Source organism: Rhinichthys klamathensis, unplaced genomic scaffold (assembly GCF_029890125.1).
Source record: "Rhinichthys klamathensis goyatoka isolate OS25496 unplaced genomic scaffold, OSU_Roscu_1.1 h1tg000309l_1, whole genome shotgun sequence".
In the NCBI taxonomy this organism is placed as follows: Eukaryota; Metazoa; Chordata; class Actinopteri; order Cypriniformes; family Leuciscidae; genus Rhinichthys; species Rhinichthys klamathensis.
The window spans coordinates 1410292-1427698 of NW_026606827.1; the positions used below are offsets into that span (position 1 = coordinate 1410292).

General features: G+C 39.7%; 1 protein-coding gene across 1 annotated transcript; it reads right to left on the reverse strand.

The window, feature by feature from the left end:
* Nucleotides 1–5650: 5650 nt before the first annotated feature.
* On the reverse strand, nucleotides 5651–8013 carry cited4b (Cbp/p300-interacting transactivator, with Glu/Asp-rich carboxy-terminal domain, 4b). Its single transcript, XM_056270854.1, has 2 exons — nucleotides 7832–8013; nucleotides 5651–7111 (listed from the first exon to the last, which is right to left on the reverse strand). Exon 2 carries the CDS (start codon nucleotides 7101–7103, stop codon nucleotides 6321–6323), a length of 783 nt encoding a protein of 260 aa, XP_056126829.1. The 5' UTR covers nucleotides 7104–7111; nucleotides 7832–8013; the 3' UTR covers nucleotides 5651–6320.
* Between the last annotated feature and the right edge of the window lie 9394 nt (nucleotides 8014–17407).

The following is a 17407-nucleotide window of genomic DNA, read 5'->3' on the forward strand; positions in this document are numbered from 1 at the left end:
CGATCACAGCAAGTATATTTAGAATTCAAGAGCATCCAGCAAACTCAGTGGTATCTAATCGGAAGAGCAGACAGGTGCTCTCTCAGCCAGACATGCTACAAATATAAAAATGTGTCTGTCATACTCCTAGAATATTCTGAATGCTTAGAGCGCTGACACACTGTTGTGTGCCAGAGGGTGCTGGGTTAGTTTCTACCATCTGTGATATGGGTTTTGACCACTTCCAGCCCCCACTCAACGTTTTTACAGCTTTATAGCTCACCTATAGTGCTGTTGCGCATCTTAGAAACCATGTTGCTCACTGATGTTTCGGAAATGTTGTTTGGTCGTACGTCATTTATCAGCGTGATAGTAATCTCTAGCGGGCAATTTGAAAACCCACATGGCCTTCTCAGTCTGCTACTTCTCGACCTGCCAAAACAGTATGCTTGTGATTCTGCCACAGTGCTCTGGAAACATTCGGAGCACACACTTGGATGACCTCACCTGGATAGCTCGTGTTCAGTGGGGTCCATCTGCCCATTGGTCGTTTATGTTAAAGCCTGATGGTCTCAGAGCTGGGGGATAACGGTGGTTGAGAACTCGCCGATAAGATTAACACACAAGAGCTTAAAGGGTAACTCAACCCCTGGTCAGAGCCTGACTCCACCCACTGGCAATATTTGAAAAATGCTGGAAAAGTGGGCAGAGCCCAGCGGAGCGGACCTGCGTCTCTCTGTAGGCAAGGGCGTGGTGAGCTGGTACCTGCTTACATCATGCAGTACCACAACATCCAATAGGAAAATTCAATTGCAGTAGCCACCATTCAACCTGAAGAGGGCAGCACTCAGACATGTTTACACCATATATTGTAGAATTAAAACACTTTATACCCAAATGTCAAAAAATTTACTCGAATCAATGAACACCATTAATAAAGCCCCAGTCTTACAGATCATTAACTAAAAAAAGTTGTTTTAGGGTTTAGTTACCCTTTAAACCCACCCCTACATACACACACATGCACGCACAACACTGAACAAACAACAAACAGTGCCACTCCTACATCAGCTTGTTGAAGCTGGCCTGGCTGAGAGGTACGCTTCACACAGGAAAATGAATAATTTACACAGTGCCCTTAACTTCAAAAGCCCAAGGCAATAAACAGTGGAAGGGGAGGGGAACGATGGGTGCAGAGAGCAGAGAAATCTCCAGCGATTTTAGCTGTCAAACACTCTCGGTGCCACGGCCTGCCTAAACATGTGTGGCATCATCATTTGCACATATATAATTAAGATATTAATATGTGTGAAGACCTGTGATGGATCAGACCATAAAGGTGGTTATGGTAGCTCTCTAAGTAACTAGGTCTAGCTGAAGCATATCCAGCTTTATCAAATTAGGATTGCTAGCTGGCAGTCAGGCGAAACAAGAGCAGGAAGTGTGGTCCATCACAATCAATTTCTTGCATACATTCACACATGAATGGTAAGTGTGTGTGTGTGTGTGTGTGTATGTGTGTAAGTGTGTGTGTGTGTGTGTGTTTGGGGGGGGGGGGGGGGGTGCAAAACCAATTGAACTCTGAAAAACATGTTATTATTTGAAAGACGGTCAGTTGACAGAAGGGAAAACATGTTGATGCGTGTCCCACCCATCTCTCTTTTCCTGTATTTCTCTTTGTGATATGGTGATCTGAAGCTAGGCTCATTAGATCACATGAATATAAAGAATCTGAATGGTTTTTGCAGCCTGGTGCTATAAAATAACCTTTTAAAGTTCTGTGGTTCTTCAGAAAACCTGTTTCAGATAACATTCACTTTTCTCTGTTAACAGATGATAACTTGCACTAATATGCTGAATGTAACCTTGAGAACTTTTTCTAAATCCAATTAGGAACTCCAGAAAAACAAAAAGAAGTTAAGGGGAAAGTTCACAGAAAAATTAAACGTCTGTCATCATTTACTTATGTCCTTTCAAATCTGTATTTTTTTTTTTTCTTTCTTCTGTGGGACACAAAAGAAGATATTTTGATAATTAAAAACCAAATCTGTTTGGCTACCAACATTCTTCATAATCTTCTGGAAGGAAGAATAGGCCTACAGTTGTACAGGAGGGTGAGTACTAAATGATGACAGAATTTTGGGTGAACTATATTTACATTTAATCATTTAGCAGCCGCTTTAATCTAACGCGACTTGAACTATCCATTTAAGGTCCTATATAGCACTTTCAAAGCATGGTTCTTTATGGAACCTTATAAAAAGGGTTCTGCTATTGTTACAAGCCGAAGAACCCTAATTTGGTACTGTTTAGAACCATTTTTCTTAAGAGTGTAGCTTTTAGTGAATATGTTAGCCTTAAGGTTGTGAATTAGCTGGTCTGTTCCAAAACAATAAAAAAAATTGCATTTAGGAGATATAACCATTTAAAACTTACAGATTCTCACTTCCGCTAAAATAGATCACAGATTTTTATGACATCACCGCGGACTTCAGCTTCTCATCACATCTTCTGTCCAATCAAATGCTCTCTAGAATCTAAAGCGCTCCCTGCTATAAATACCACCTGGCCAAAGCGAGCGTTGACATGTCATGGAGCAATATGAGTTGGTTCGGTTCGGTTCCTCAAACGCTCAAGTTTTATTCCATTTTATTCCAAGAGTGAAATGGCTAGAATTTATTCACACCTCTACTATTGAATCCAACGTATCATCAGCACTCGGATTCGCTTCCATGGTGCTGTCAAGTACGACTTGCAGTCTGTGAGGTAAACTAAATGCTATTGGCTATTTGAAAAGGGGGTGGAGCCATTCAATATGTCCGCCTTAGCTTCCTGTTTCAGAGGAAATTACGTCAGCGCATCGTACAAAGCTGTGTGTATACCAAGGCACTTCAATTGGCCTTTAAGGAAGTGTGTTATAAACGATAACGCCAAGTGGAACCGCAAAGGATATATCTGTGCATATGAGTCCCATGCCACGTCAAAGATATTCAAAATAAAAGTTCTAAACTTAAACAAACTAGTTCGTTGGTGAGCATAACTTGTATTTGGATGTCTTCTAAGCCTTTGCACGCAAATATGAACACACAGAATTACTGACGATTTCTGATGAATCAACTGAATGAACTCACTGAATCTGTCAGATCGGCTACCACATTCAGCTGCTGACTACTCATTAACTGACCTGTAAAGCATTGCATAGCGTCATTTCTTCAATTACTGTTTGATGTAACCATTAGGCTGCTCTTGCTGTGCTGTCAGATGTCGTTTGCAGATATTTTAAAACAATGTCTCACTATATTTTGTTCTTGGAACAACATATCATAGAAAAAGAATTGAATTAGTAAACACCTTAGCCACAAACTGTTGTCAGGAAAGCCCTGTGTAAGAAAGAGAGATTGCTGACTCTGTGATATGCTGTAAGAGGGGGTGGTCTTCAGGATCCCTCTACTGGGTAAAACCCTAAAGAATTTCCCACACTACCCATCTCAATTTCAGTAAGTGTTTTTTATTTTATTTTAAACAAGACATTTCTTGTTTTACGACCTTGTCATTTGTTCATTCTAGTGAATCGGTTGTTCAGAGAGCTCACTCAGAAAGAACAGTAGGTGTGTGTTCGTGTGTGTGTGTTTAGAGATTATTGTGGGTGGCCTCAGAGAGAGAGAGACAGCAAAAAAACAGTCAACAGTAAATGTCTCCTGTCACACCCTGCTTAGCGTATGTCTAGTCTGGTTTCTCAGAGGTGGATTTACACCAAGTGTTTGACAAAATATGATGGCGTAATACTAAAAGGATTTAGCATTCCAAGTATTTTTCAAAAACATTAGAAGTTAATTATGATAAATTGCTGTTCCGTCACGTTTTTCTCTGTGCAAAACAATCCGCTAAGAACTGAAAGTAATAATCGGTCACACCCAGTTCCTAACAGACGGATAAGTGGTGCCATCTTGGGCCTGGCCGAGGACGCCCAGAGATGTTGCTATACGGTTCTTTCACACATTAGCTGCATGTTCCATCACCTAAAAAAGTAGCCACACACACCTTCCCTCTCCCTCTTGTGCTCATACACCTATATTTATCTTTTTAAATTGTAAAGTTCACAAAGACAAGCTGAATTCCCCAGAGAAGAGGTGAGATTAGAAACATCTTTGAACTGAAAACCCCCACCGTTCAAAAGCATGCAGTAGAGTTTCTTTTGAACTGTTTCTGTCTATAAATGTTGGATTAAATGTCACTTGGCACATGTTACCCTTACAACTTGTTTACATTGTACTCATGTACAGTACAAGCATCATAACAGGCCATTCTACGAAACAGGTGCCCGTTTTAAGTGTTTCAAAAAGGCTTTAAACATTCCGACATAGAAAATGTTTTTAAGTCTTAATAAAATAAAAGAGAAACAATAAATATGTGCAGTACCATTCAAAAGTTTAGGCTTTCTTTGTTTTTGAAAGAAGTCTGTTATGTAGATCTAAAGGCTCAAGAGAAATCAGACATGAAAAATTACATCCTGAATGAGAATCTGTACTTTTTCAGTCTGAACACACTACAGGTTAATCCACAGGCACAATATTAGGCATCTAATTTTGCTGCTAACTGGTCCAGGACTATAGGCACAACGGATTCACATCAAGATCATCGACTAAAGGAAAGACCATCTAAGGAAAAGGGCAACACAAGAACAAGTCAGAGACTAAAAAACAGTGTAGTTTTTGAAAATAAACAGGGTGGAGCCAACACTGAAGCACTCCAATTGTGTCTGTTAGTTCAATCCTGGCAATTTACCTTCCACAGGCATTCGTAGATTGTATTATTAAGGCTTATTTTGATACCACAGCAATCAAAGAGGAACCCAATACAAGTGCTACTACCAAGTAACCTCAATTGACTTTCTTCGAGCCCTTCCTCCGCCGAGGAGGAACAGGAAGTGACAGTGGAGCGTTAACGGCTTGTCATTGCAATCTTCACCCTTCCCCCCCGCCCGAACCCCCTCACCACAGCATGTCCGTAAATGGACAACATTTTGCCCTCCATTCTCAGGACAAAATGCACAGACCCAGGGTTCACACAAAGCCTTGTAATGTCATGGTAAGCACAGATTAACCTGGACAGTTTCCACTGCCTACCCCATACACACCTTTACATCTGAAAGTAGGTAAAAAGTTCTTGCTTGAAAAGCAGACAGATAAAAATAAAAAATAAAGACCTAAAAGCACACACAAATGGAGAAAGAAGCTATTTGAGAGAAGTTCAACCACTTATACGAAGCATGAAACTAGTTCATAGTTTTAAACCAAAAAAGGTTGGTAAGTGGAACCTGTGGTGCACCAACGATTCTTAGAACTGTCGCCAATCTAGACAACAGCTCTTAAACGAGAGTCATAGCCACGGTTTATCATTTTTGCAAATTTCAGTTTTAACAGTTAAAGGGATAGTTAACTGACCTTCATGCTTTTACAAACCTTAATAACTTCCAGAACAGAAAAGACAGTTTGAAGGATGTTTTTGTCCTTACAATGAAATTCAATGGGGTCTAAAACAACATTGGACATGTTAAACCAGATTAAGCTAATCCAAGTTTTATATTCTGTAACTTTTCCATTTGCTGTACATATACCTTCCTTAGAATCTTTCACGCGCCCCTTTTCATTTCCACAAATAAGATAAGAGATTGATGAAAAATTAGGCCAGAGTTAAAACATGGCCATCTTTATTACAAGTCACACATAGGTTTGAGCCCTCCTGGACTGTTCGGGGTGGGAGACAAATAAATAAAAGCAACTTGATTTAAGGCAATTCTAAAGCTTAGACAGACCATTGTATCAAGACAGGCATTAACCACTATTGTAAACAAGCTGTGGTTCGGGTTTACTGAAACTTTACCATCCAACAAAACATTAGACTTACAGTTTGAGTCAGATGGACAAATTTCTGGGTCTAAATGAGCATAAACAACAATTCAGCAAATCCCATTCTGGAAGTTTCCATAAACCACAGGCTCTTAATGTCATGGCTGTTCTTTTGTTCTATGTTAATACATCTGATAAGCAATAAATAAATACATTTTTAAATGTAAAACTGCATTGAAGACTAATAAGGTTTGAGTGTCTTTACATTGCACCAAGTTCACAGTTCTGAAGCGTTGTTACATTCATCCACGGAACGCTGCCCAGCATTCCAGCCAGAAACAGAACTGTAGTCCTGACAGGAGCTTTACCACCCGTTTCTGTGGACAAAGCGGCATCTGATCACCTCTTGTCTTGGTGATGGCAGTCACAAAAAAATAAAAATAATCAAAAGAGCAACTTTCTCTCGCCTCCAATTGTCCATACGGTCCGGTCTCAGCAGCTAACGGTGCTTGGCTGTTGTTTGCTCACAAAGTCTGAGATAAAGTCAAACTCATTCTGTCCCAGGAAAAGTTCAGGGAGTTCCTGCACCCTGTCCAATCCTAGCTCCATAACCAGCGATGTCAAAACCTCTTCGTCGATCAAATCTGCGTCCATGCCGTTGAGACTGAGAGCCGGGCCGGCCATATGCTGCATGTTGCTCAGCTGGGCCTGACCCATGCGGAACTGTGCCCCGTTCCCCATGTGGTTGCCGTTCATGTGTCCCAGCGGGTGTCCATGGTACTGCGTGTTGAGTTTCTGAAGGTGCATGCTGGCCATGAGCTGTTGGGAAGTGAGACCCCCGGTCATGTACTGTTGTTGTTGTTGTTGCTGCTGCTGCTGCTGTGGTGGAGGCGGTTGCTGCTGTGCCTGGTGCATGTGGTGGTGCTGCTGTTGATGCTGCTGATGTTGATGCTGCTGTTGGTGCTGCTGCTGAACATGATGTTGCTGCTGCTGGCCCTGGTTGTTGTACATCATGTTCGACTGCATTTGGTGGTGACCCATCTGTCCATTCATAGGCCCCACCATGTTGGCCCGCTGGCGCATGGCGGCCTCCATGTTTCCCTGAGGCCCCGCTCCATAGTGCATCATCTGTCCGTTGGGCATGGCTCTCAGGCCGGGCTGGGGCGCGTGCTGCTGAGGGCCTGCCTGCAGGCCTCCATTCATGCCCATCCGGTAGCCATGCAGACCCCCATTTCCCTGGCCGTGGTTCATGGGCATCATCATGTGCTCTGCCATAGAGTTTCCTTTTATTAAAACAGATAAGATTAGACTTAGAATTGAAGTGGTGACAACAGAAAGAAGCCATTTTACGCTCAACCAAATCGATACAAGTAAATATATGCAGTTTAATTAGCCACATAATTGTCAACATTCAGCCTCTTATTGGACAGGTAGGAGAGGTGTTTGACTTTTTTTTTAACCCTCCAGCCCACCTGACTACCCACTCAACACTACAACCTCTTAAGATCCAATGGTGCACATCCAAACAACACTTTTGAAATTGACTGGGGTATTAGTCTCCTCCGTTCTAAACCGTCCACACACATAGTCTTTGCTATTTGCCATCTAAATAAATGCGAAGTATTTTTAAACACTGGATCTAAACAATGAGGATAACTGAAAATGCAATTTAATAAAACCATTAGTTTTGTTTGAAGAAGAACAAATAAACGCCGATTCTATATTACAACCCTGTACTTTACACAAAGAAAATCAAAGAAAGCAAAGCATAAATCCAAAGAAAGTCACCGTGCAGTCAAGCAAACAATGGATCTGCCACCCTGAGCTCTAAAGCATTGGCGGTGTCTCAAAATCAAGCGAGCTTCCTAGCTAGACAGCATTTTGGGCACCACGGTCGCGTGCAAACGCTGCACGCGCTTTTGACGACTAAAATGCTTTCTAGATAGGCAGCATGTGTTTTAAGACACAATCCGTGAGTTTCTCAAGCGTTTTGAATCTCTTACCCCGTGTTCTATGATCAGTGACTCCGCCGCGACAGGACAATTGAGCTTTATCTGTTCAAAAGCCTCTGAAGATTTATACTTTATATTCCACAAGGTGAAGCTTCATACTCCAACGGACCGACACACAAAAGAACGCTGCTCACTATCTTCAAACGAGTGTGTGTTTTCTGGGTCAACTCCACGGGCTTATATACATGAGAAAAGCGAAGAGGTGGAGCTATCGTTCACTCTCTATCCTTTGTTGCCATTGGCCCTGCTGCTTAATATCAGTGTGCAAAGAAACCCCTAGCGGTTTCTGTCAAACACTGGCCAATTTCTGTCCACAGATTTGGGTTGTTTTTCTGTTTCTGATTTATAGTGAAGAGGAAATCCCTTCAGAAGAAGTTGATCTGTGTGATGTTAAGTAAAGCTAGATAGAGGAGACTATAGATAGATAGATAGATAGATAGATAGATAGATAGATAGATAGATAGATAGATAGATAGATAGATAGATAGATAGATAGATAGATAGATAGATAGATAGATAGATAGATAGATAGATAGATAGATAGATAGATAGATAGATCTTGAAGCTGAATATATGATGAGTGTGAGTGTGTATGCATTTTATGTATATTATGTTGCAATGCAATTAAAGCTTCTTGCATCTGATAAACATCTGGCATGCACACATGAATTTTGGACTAATAATCTTATTGTTTATCTGTAAAAGTCCTTACATGTCGTTCTCCAGAGCTGTTTTTGTTATGGTCGGTGTGAGTGCTTATACATTAGTGTGAGTGTGTGTGATCTGGCGGCTCTGTGGCAGTCCATGTGACCCAGCGCTCTGCTGTGCCGTGTGCTGGGTGAGAGAGAGGGGAGGGGAAAGGAATGCTGGTGCTATTCTGGGCCACCGGCTGAAGTAGTGGTGGTGGTGAGCATGCAGGCCTGGGCTGCATGCGTAATTTATTGGAAGTTACAGATCACAAGGTTAATGGTGGGACCGCTTCCTACCTGTTCGGTTCTGAGGATCTTAATGAAGATACTGTAATGTAGCAAGACCCAAACTAGGCCCTGGTCACTTGCTCCAAAAACAACAACACTGGGCTTGTCTGTTTGGGAGAACAGGGAATCAACATCCTCTGTTTGGTCACAATAGCTCTCTGTTTACCCAGAGGTCAACACTGGTCAGAGCAGAACCTCACACCTCTAAAGAGCATTATCTCTTGACAAATTAACATCTCAATTCCAGTGTCTTTGTTTCGTGTTATTGCCAAGATCATGGGTGTAATTTGTATGATAATCTGTTAGCACCTTCAACAGCTTGCTGCACTTCTAAAGTGTTAAAGACACATTTTGTGGTGTTAGGAGGTACGTGACAGAAGTCACATCAGTTTTACATCATAGCTCAAAAACATGATAAGATTAAGTAATCATGATAAGAATCAACTTTTTTTTCACCTAAGCAGTCCAATCTAGCCCAACTAAAATATTCAGCTTGTACAGAACTGAGCAAGATTATCTTCAGCAAGACTAGTTCTTCATTGTTCCTTCCATGTCATTGTTTATCTGGAAATGAAAGGTCATCTGGAAGCAGAGTTGAAAACTGTGTTTAGTATATTGGGCTTGCTCATGATTATAATACTAGTCATGTGATTATGGATCATCAGCCATCACCATATTCAAACTCCTTGAAGAAAACGTCTCTGTATCGAACTTCTGCAACCTGAAGCATAAAATACATACCGTTTCAAACAGTTACTAAATAGAGGCATGCTCAAAGAAATAGGTCAATTATTTGCTCTATTATTTCTTTCATTTTTCTTGTGGTTTTATATTGATTGTTTTGGTCCTTGGTATTTTAATCGCTTATTTCATCTGGAAATTCCATTCATTTTTAGCTGACATGTCCATGAGGTTTAAAAAAAAAAGGTTAAAATAGGTCTTTCAAGTTTCCCACCATGCTTTTCCTTCACTCATTTTATATGGTCCTGCAGTGCGACAAATGCAGTGCTGGGGGAAACGTGTTACAAGTAATGTGAGTTACGTAATCAGATTACTTTTTCCAGTTAACTAGTAAAGTAACACATTACTTTTAAATTGATTACAAATATCTGAGTTACTTTTTGAAAAAGTTTTCCCATTTATTGACTGCCAGCTCTCCTGTCTCGATGTTGAGAGAAAGTTCAGACGTTGTGTGCGCTGTGTGAACATGATGGTTATTGTAGTTCTAGACTAAATGTGAGCATGCATTTACTCATCTAATTTCCACAAAAACAGATTCAGTGTTCCTCAAAATGAATAAAAACAATGAAATGCATTCCTGCAAGAATTAAAATGTTAATACATAATTTGTGTATATTAATGTCTGCTGTTGACCTGAAGTAAGAGTCGTCTGCCGAGTCATTTAACTTTTGATGTGAAGGGGCCTTTACATTTGCAAAAATAGAACTTTTGTTATTTTGTTATAAAAAAAAAAAAAAACCAAGTCCACCCAAAAAGTAACGGGAAAAAAAACCAAACCAACGTAGTGCATTACTTTCCATAATAAGTAACTCAGTAATGCAAGCCAATTAGTTACTTTTTTTAGGGAGGAACGCATTACTTTCCTCAAAACTGGACAAATTAATTTTAAAAGACAATGCATTATAAATATTTAATTAATTGATACAAGTTTTTATGGGGCTGTTAATTGACACCGTTTTCAACTAAACGGAAACGATACCATTATCTTCTCTGTGTATACTATAAAACCAGACTTTGTGAAAAACATGACATCATGCACATGCACTCACATGCATATTCAGTCTATAGGCGCGTAGTGTTGCTTCACAAAGTGACATCGCCAACTACTTGTCTGGCAGCATAACACAGCATTTTAGTTGTTTTTGCAGTTCTGTGTGAACGGGGATCATTTTGACAATGTTGTCATCTATATGCGAAAAACACAAAGGAAAAACTTGTCCATTTTTAATCATTGTTGGGCAAAACGTACCCTTAAGTAATAAAAATCATGGAAACAGCACGTCACTCCACATGGCATGTTATCTTCTCTAAACTTTTTAATGTTAATAACTCCTTTTTCAAATTTTTGTTGTGTCTTTTATATTTTGTATTTGGAGTTGCACCCCAGTCAAATTAGAAGTGTAAGATCTGTTTTTAACAATCATTTATCTAGAGTCAGGTGTTCTGATTCTGCAACAGAATAAAGCAGCTGTGGTTATAGAAACAATATTTTAGTGAGAATAATCACAGCGCATATTTACAATTACCTGTGCATTCGACCTCATCCGCTCCTCGGGGCAGATGCACAGTCCATGGAGAACTCAGCTGTGGGAGCGTATTTATTTACCACAGCTCTGCAAGGGTGTAGATGTAGACATGGAAGATTAATGTCTATTGACACACAAACAATTCAAAACATATGATTAAGCCTAGACATGCCCGTGGATATCAGCACCACTACAGCCCTAAAGACTTGCCCTACAGTTAGTGGTTTATCGGCCAGCTTATACACCTAGCTTGCTGGTTTGTTCGTACAGTGTGTGTGTGTCTGGCCAGCCAGCCGCGGGCTCGTCCTCCCCCACACCTGATTAGCAAAGAGGCAAGAAGCTGGAGGAGGGGCCAGCCAACTGCCACCAAGAGCCGGCTGCTATGAGGACTCAAGAGAGGCTAAATACAGTTGATAATGAGACTGTAGGCCTAGATTGTATATGTAAAATTGACAGCTTTATCAGACTAGTTTCACCCCCATTTACATGTTCACCAAATAATAACTGTTTGTTGTGGAGATGCTAAGCTGTAGGCTTATTACATACTTTTTAAATTCCTATTCTTGAGCTTATTCAGAATGACTCGTCAGTCCACATTATTCCAAATAAATAAAGTTTGTCATCATAATTTTTAATCAATATGTAATAACTTCATACTCTTCATCTGAAATGATTTGCCTTATGCTGATGTCACTTTAGGCCTTTTGGCCCATTGGATAACCAATATTGCAAACCAATAGACAAATATTTGTTGTAGCTCACTCTTCGATATGCAACACCAACTTTTCGTGGTAATTCCTGAAATCCTGTCCAACAGGATTAAATTGCTTGTTTAATTTGGAAATACACACCGTCCAAAAGTTTGGAGTCAGTAAGATTTATTTTTTTATGAATGAATGAATGAATGAATGAATGAATGAATGAATGAATGAATGAATGAATGAATGAATGAAAATGTTAAGCACAGACAAATAATCCTGAAAAAATGTTTCACGTTTTCCATAAAAATATATCAAGTCGTTTTTCAACATTTATAATAATAAGACATATTTCTTGAGTCCCAAATCAGGATATAAGAATGATTTCTAAAGATTCATGTGTACATTCATTGTACCCATCGCATTACTAAATAACATTTTAAAACATAATAAAATGAAAAACAGTTTTAAATTGTAAAAATATTTCACAGTATTACTGTTTTTACTATATTTTTGTCAAAATGCAGGCTTGGTGAGCATAATTAAAAAAAATTGTCCTCCCAAAACATCTTACCAACCCCAAATGTTTGAACGGTAGTGTACATCACATTGTGGAAGTAAAAAGAATAAACCATGTTAAAGCATGCTACAGCATATGAAAGAGTTTTTTGTTTGTCACTCAGACACTTTGCCCCGCTTTGCTATGAGAAGATCAGACTCTGTTACAGCCACCCCAACCCCCTCCAACCCAGTTAAAGAAACACTTCACTATCTAGGCCTACCTTGTTTATTTAGCTCCAAAATGACCCCTTGCTCTCTCTCTCTCACAAGTGTTGAGCAGCTGGATATTGTTGCAAAGCTGTTGTTTTCAACCTTGTTTTCAATAGATTTCTTAGTAAGGGTTGGGAACTCATTTTCATCAGTATTCTGCCATGAAGTTTTTACAAATTGTAAGAAATATGTCAACAGGGTCACATCAGGTCAGGGTTTGGGTGCTGGCTGCCTTACAAGTGCACTCCCAGTAAATACATGACGCAATTATGAGTTGCAACAGTTAGAATATGATTTAGCTGCGATTTGTTGTTGACTTCCATGGAATTTTGGTAATGTCTTCAAAAACAATTAAATCAGTCAGAGTATTAAATACGCAATGACATGTTTTTTGTGTTGTTGTTTTTTACATGGGTCTTACACAAGACTCATCATAAGGTATGGTGACTGTAATATAACAAAACCTTTATCTTGTGACTGTCCTCATAACTTGCAACGCCACAATTATAGGGCATAGTTCAGATTTTTCCCAAGACTGTACTGTATGACAGCAGGAGCAGGACCTTCTACTGTTTCACCAAAACAGAAACACACCTGCTGGGCTTCAGAGAATCTTCTCCCCACCCCCACTCATCCAACCCTTCCCCCAAGACCCTGCATATCCATAATGCTTTGTCTAATTCTACAGATCAACTTCTCCTGAAGCACCAAGACTTAACACACACACACACTTAACAAAATAAAGAGTGTTACCACCCACTCCAGACACGGGCCATTGAAGGAGTTCATCTCAGTGCTCTAGAACCATCAAAGGCGTTACCTTCTAAAGCTTAGTGGTTGGCCCATAATCACCAAGCTGCCTGTTGGAGCATTTACAGATAATTAAAGAAAAGATGTTCTCTTTTGTTGACTGCTTCAGCTGTGAAGTTGTATAGCCTACTTGACATTTTGCTACATGCAGACACCAGTGCATTCGTGAACCACAGTTCTGGTGGTTTCAGCACCTGCAGACCCAGTTTTGTTCACGCAAAACAATCTTCAAAGTTTCAGTTGTGATGTGTGCACCATTTTTGCATGATCTTACCCTCTCACTGCACAGCTGACTGGACAGCTGTTAAACCTGTGCAAATACACGTCCCATTTTGTTGTTGTTCTAAAGGTGTGTGACTCAGTGTTTATGACTCTCACTGTATACAGTGGAGCGGGATTAGACAGAAGGCATTGTGGGTGCCCATGGCCTTGAATGTACAACAACCAGATGGTCCTTGAAACTATTAAACAACATGTTTTTTTTTGTTGCCTAATCTTGTGTTTGCCTATAATGTTGTTTGTATATATATACATAACAAAGCTATTAACAGTGACAAAAAATGTAATAGACAATAAATGAATCAATGAATAAATAAAGAGCATGTAAGGAATGTTATTTTTGTGGGGGAAATAAGTTCCTCAAATATGTATATATTTATTGTGTGTGAGTGAGACAGATCAATATATTTTGGTTGAGTAAATAAAACTTGAGATGTGACAGGACAAAATGAGGGAGGATGCAGATATTTAATGTTTAAATAGCTTTTTTCAGGTTAATTTTATGTTAGATAATAATCTAACAGTTCTCACAAAATAAATGAATTTGTGTCTATAATCCTTTAAAAAGTCACGAGGCATGAGTGCACCATGTTCATGGAAAGGGTGTGAACGACTGTTAATTATTAATGTTCGACATATAAACAGTTGTTGATATATGTAACTGAGTTTTTTTTTATCCATTAATTGAGCTGAGAACGCAGGCGCCAAAATTGCATTGTAACCCAGTTTTTTCCCTGATTACTGTCACAATGAAATCACCCAATTCTTTGTTAGATGTCAAAACCACCTTGTAAATTAGAGTGCAGTGCTCTCAGTTTTATTTTCCTGTCATCATCGAACAGCGAAACTAAACTTTGATTCTATCTCACTTGCGAGCCTTATTTTGTGTCGAGGTGGTGAAGTGGCTGTGGGGGTGGGGGTTTGTTATTGTTCAGACTTCTCATACGAGAAATGTCTATAAATACATGCAGTGCTTCCTCTTGGTGAACAAAACGCCCCATCACTGGGAAGTGGAGGCTGCTGGACATGGTGAGTCAGGGCCATGGGAGAGGACAGTGGTGCATACACAGCCTCGGAGGAAGTGTCTTTCTCTTTTGCACGGGAGGGTCTTGTCAGGGAGCAAGAGCAGCTTTTGACTTCTCTAAAGCCCTTTTACAGAGTGCCACAACCTGTTGAAAGAAGCCCTGAAAATGAAACTAGAATGATCATCACAAACTAGTGCAGGATAAAAACACAAATTAATCAAATATTGTTAATTATCTAGAATGGTACTGTACATGCATGGTCTAAACTGTTAAATGGTGTTGAGATTCCCTTTCCACGGTTTGTAAATCACTGTTTACTAGGTACTGAAAGCCTTGATTATTTATGGGTTATGGAGACAGGGCTATCCATCAGTTCTCATTCTGTGGATACAGGGCAACAGCCAGTACGGGAGATCAATGACATGCCATTGTGCTGTCATATAGGTTTGTTTTTATTCCAAAATATTCAAAAGCTCAGCAGCAAGCCATAAACACCCTCCAAGCATTAACGTAACTGCATATTAAACATCCTTTATTAGTATTAGTACTGTAATACAATTTATTGTATGCAAAAGCAAACTGTTTTTTTTTTCTTGCACAGGGTACACAAATACTGACTTGGTATAAACTTTCAGAAACAGTTGGAGCTTGAGAATAGGCCTATTACTTTGATTTGTTCATCAACAAACCCCTTTAATAGACTTTACAAATAACACTTGTTTCATAAATAAGTATTAAATACTGTTAGGGAATGGGTTTGTGTCATACTAACAATTGCTAAATAAAATAACATTTCTGGAACAGATTTAAAGTGTCATATTAATTACAAATTGAAAGCTCAATGTGTCATAAAAGTGAACCACAATTACGAGAAATAGAAAGTATATGAGCAACTTTAGATGGTGCATTATGAGGAACAAGGCAGTGATTCCTTGCCTTGGAAACTCCCATTCACATTCAGTAATGCCACGATCTCATGAGTGTTATGTTTTTTTCCCCCAAAATGACAAGAAATGGTCGTATCTGCAGGAGCTGGATGTTATCTTTAAATGTTTGATGATATCCAATCTTTTGTGTCATTCAGGGATTATTAAACTGTGGGTATTTTTCACAGGAATTTCATTACTGGAGTTTTGAGCTGTAAAGGAGGGTATTTGCATATGAGATGTAATGGAGCACAATGGTGACATTTTACTTTAGCCATTGTTTGTTGACATTTGAAAACGGCCATATCTACCCATTGTGTAATTGCATTGAAAACCACCACACGACTGAAACCCTTTTAATAGTTATTTTGACACTAGTTAGTAACAATGAAATAGTTGCTATTATCAATTGCTATGCAAATAAACTTCAATGGAATTGAAAATGAATTAATTGACTGATTAAGATATTTTTATGCCGTTTTTCTTTCGCTTTTCACAACAGTTAATCATTTTATTTCTCAACCGTTCCTCCAATCTCTGATCTGAAGGCACTTGTCATAAAGCCACGATTAAAGATGGCTGGCTGCCTGAATAAACTAAGAGAGTGAGAGGAACCTGTATGGATAACAGATAAGTATCTTGCGTGAGAATCCACTGGAGACGAGACGAGGTGGAGAGAGAGAGAGAGAGAGAGAGAGAGAGAGAGAGAGAGAGAGAGAGAGAGAGAGAGAGGGAGATGAGTTGAGCGTGCAGCGACGTTAAGAATGCTGCATGAATCTTTTATTATCCCCTAGCCCAGTTAATGAGGTGGTGCTTCTTTAATAATTAGCGGGGAGACTGAGGCGTATTTCCATAGCAGAGCCTAAGGATGCAGAGGGCATCAGGGACGCTGCGAAGAATGTGGGACGCATCAGAGACGAGCTGGAAACCGCACGCCGAGTTGCGAGAGAAAGATACATGTGTTTTCAGATGTATGTGTGCAAGAAGGTTGTATGTGTGCTTGAGCAATGATCACTTCATTTAGAAAAACCAGAAGATCTTAGGGAGTATTTACACTCGGTCATGATAAGACCCATTGATGCCTCAGGAGGTAGTTTGAGACACAACCAGATGCATTTACAATTGCGTCTCGGTTCAGGCCACATATGTAAACTTTACTCCCCCAAAAAGGAAATATGTCAACCAACGGGAGTTTAGGAGCCACACAATCCAAATGTGGATGAGACACATGAGTGGAGAAACCACAAAACTAAAACACTAATTGAAGCCAAGAGAGTGATCAACAGAAAATGTAATATCCGGCAGCATCATCACGGAAGTGAATGCAGTTATACATATAGCGTTGGAAAGTAGAACAAATTGATATCCAATCACATTTATGTAAGTATATGGAACATGCATAAGATGATCAATTAAGACACACAAAGTAATCAAATAGGCCCTATGAAGTTGCATTAGTGCACTTTTCAAGGCTGAAACTAATTTATTTAGGATTTGTGGAAAAATAAAAAATCCGTTTAAATTATATATAAATATTTATTTTTAGGCTCAATTGGCACCTGCCACCTTATTACTTGTACTCATTCATGCACAAGTTGTAAGAATGTAAGATCTCTGTACTGTTTCACTAAAACACACAAAAACACACAACATACAAAAGAACAAGCCAAGAGCCACATTCTTGACACCCAACCCCATTACCCTCCCCCACCAATATACACCCCTCCCCCACGAGAGCACACCGGCCTTCGTTCACACACACAGACTCTCAGGGGCGGGCTTCACAGCGATGCTTGCCCTCGATGTGTGTGTGT

Coding starts and splice junctions, on each gene's coding strand:
- cited4b (XM_056270854.1), bottom strand. CDS start 7,103: ATGGCAGAGCACATGATGATGCCCATGAACCACGGCCAGGGAAATGGG.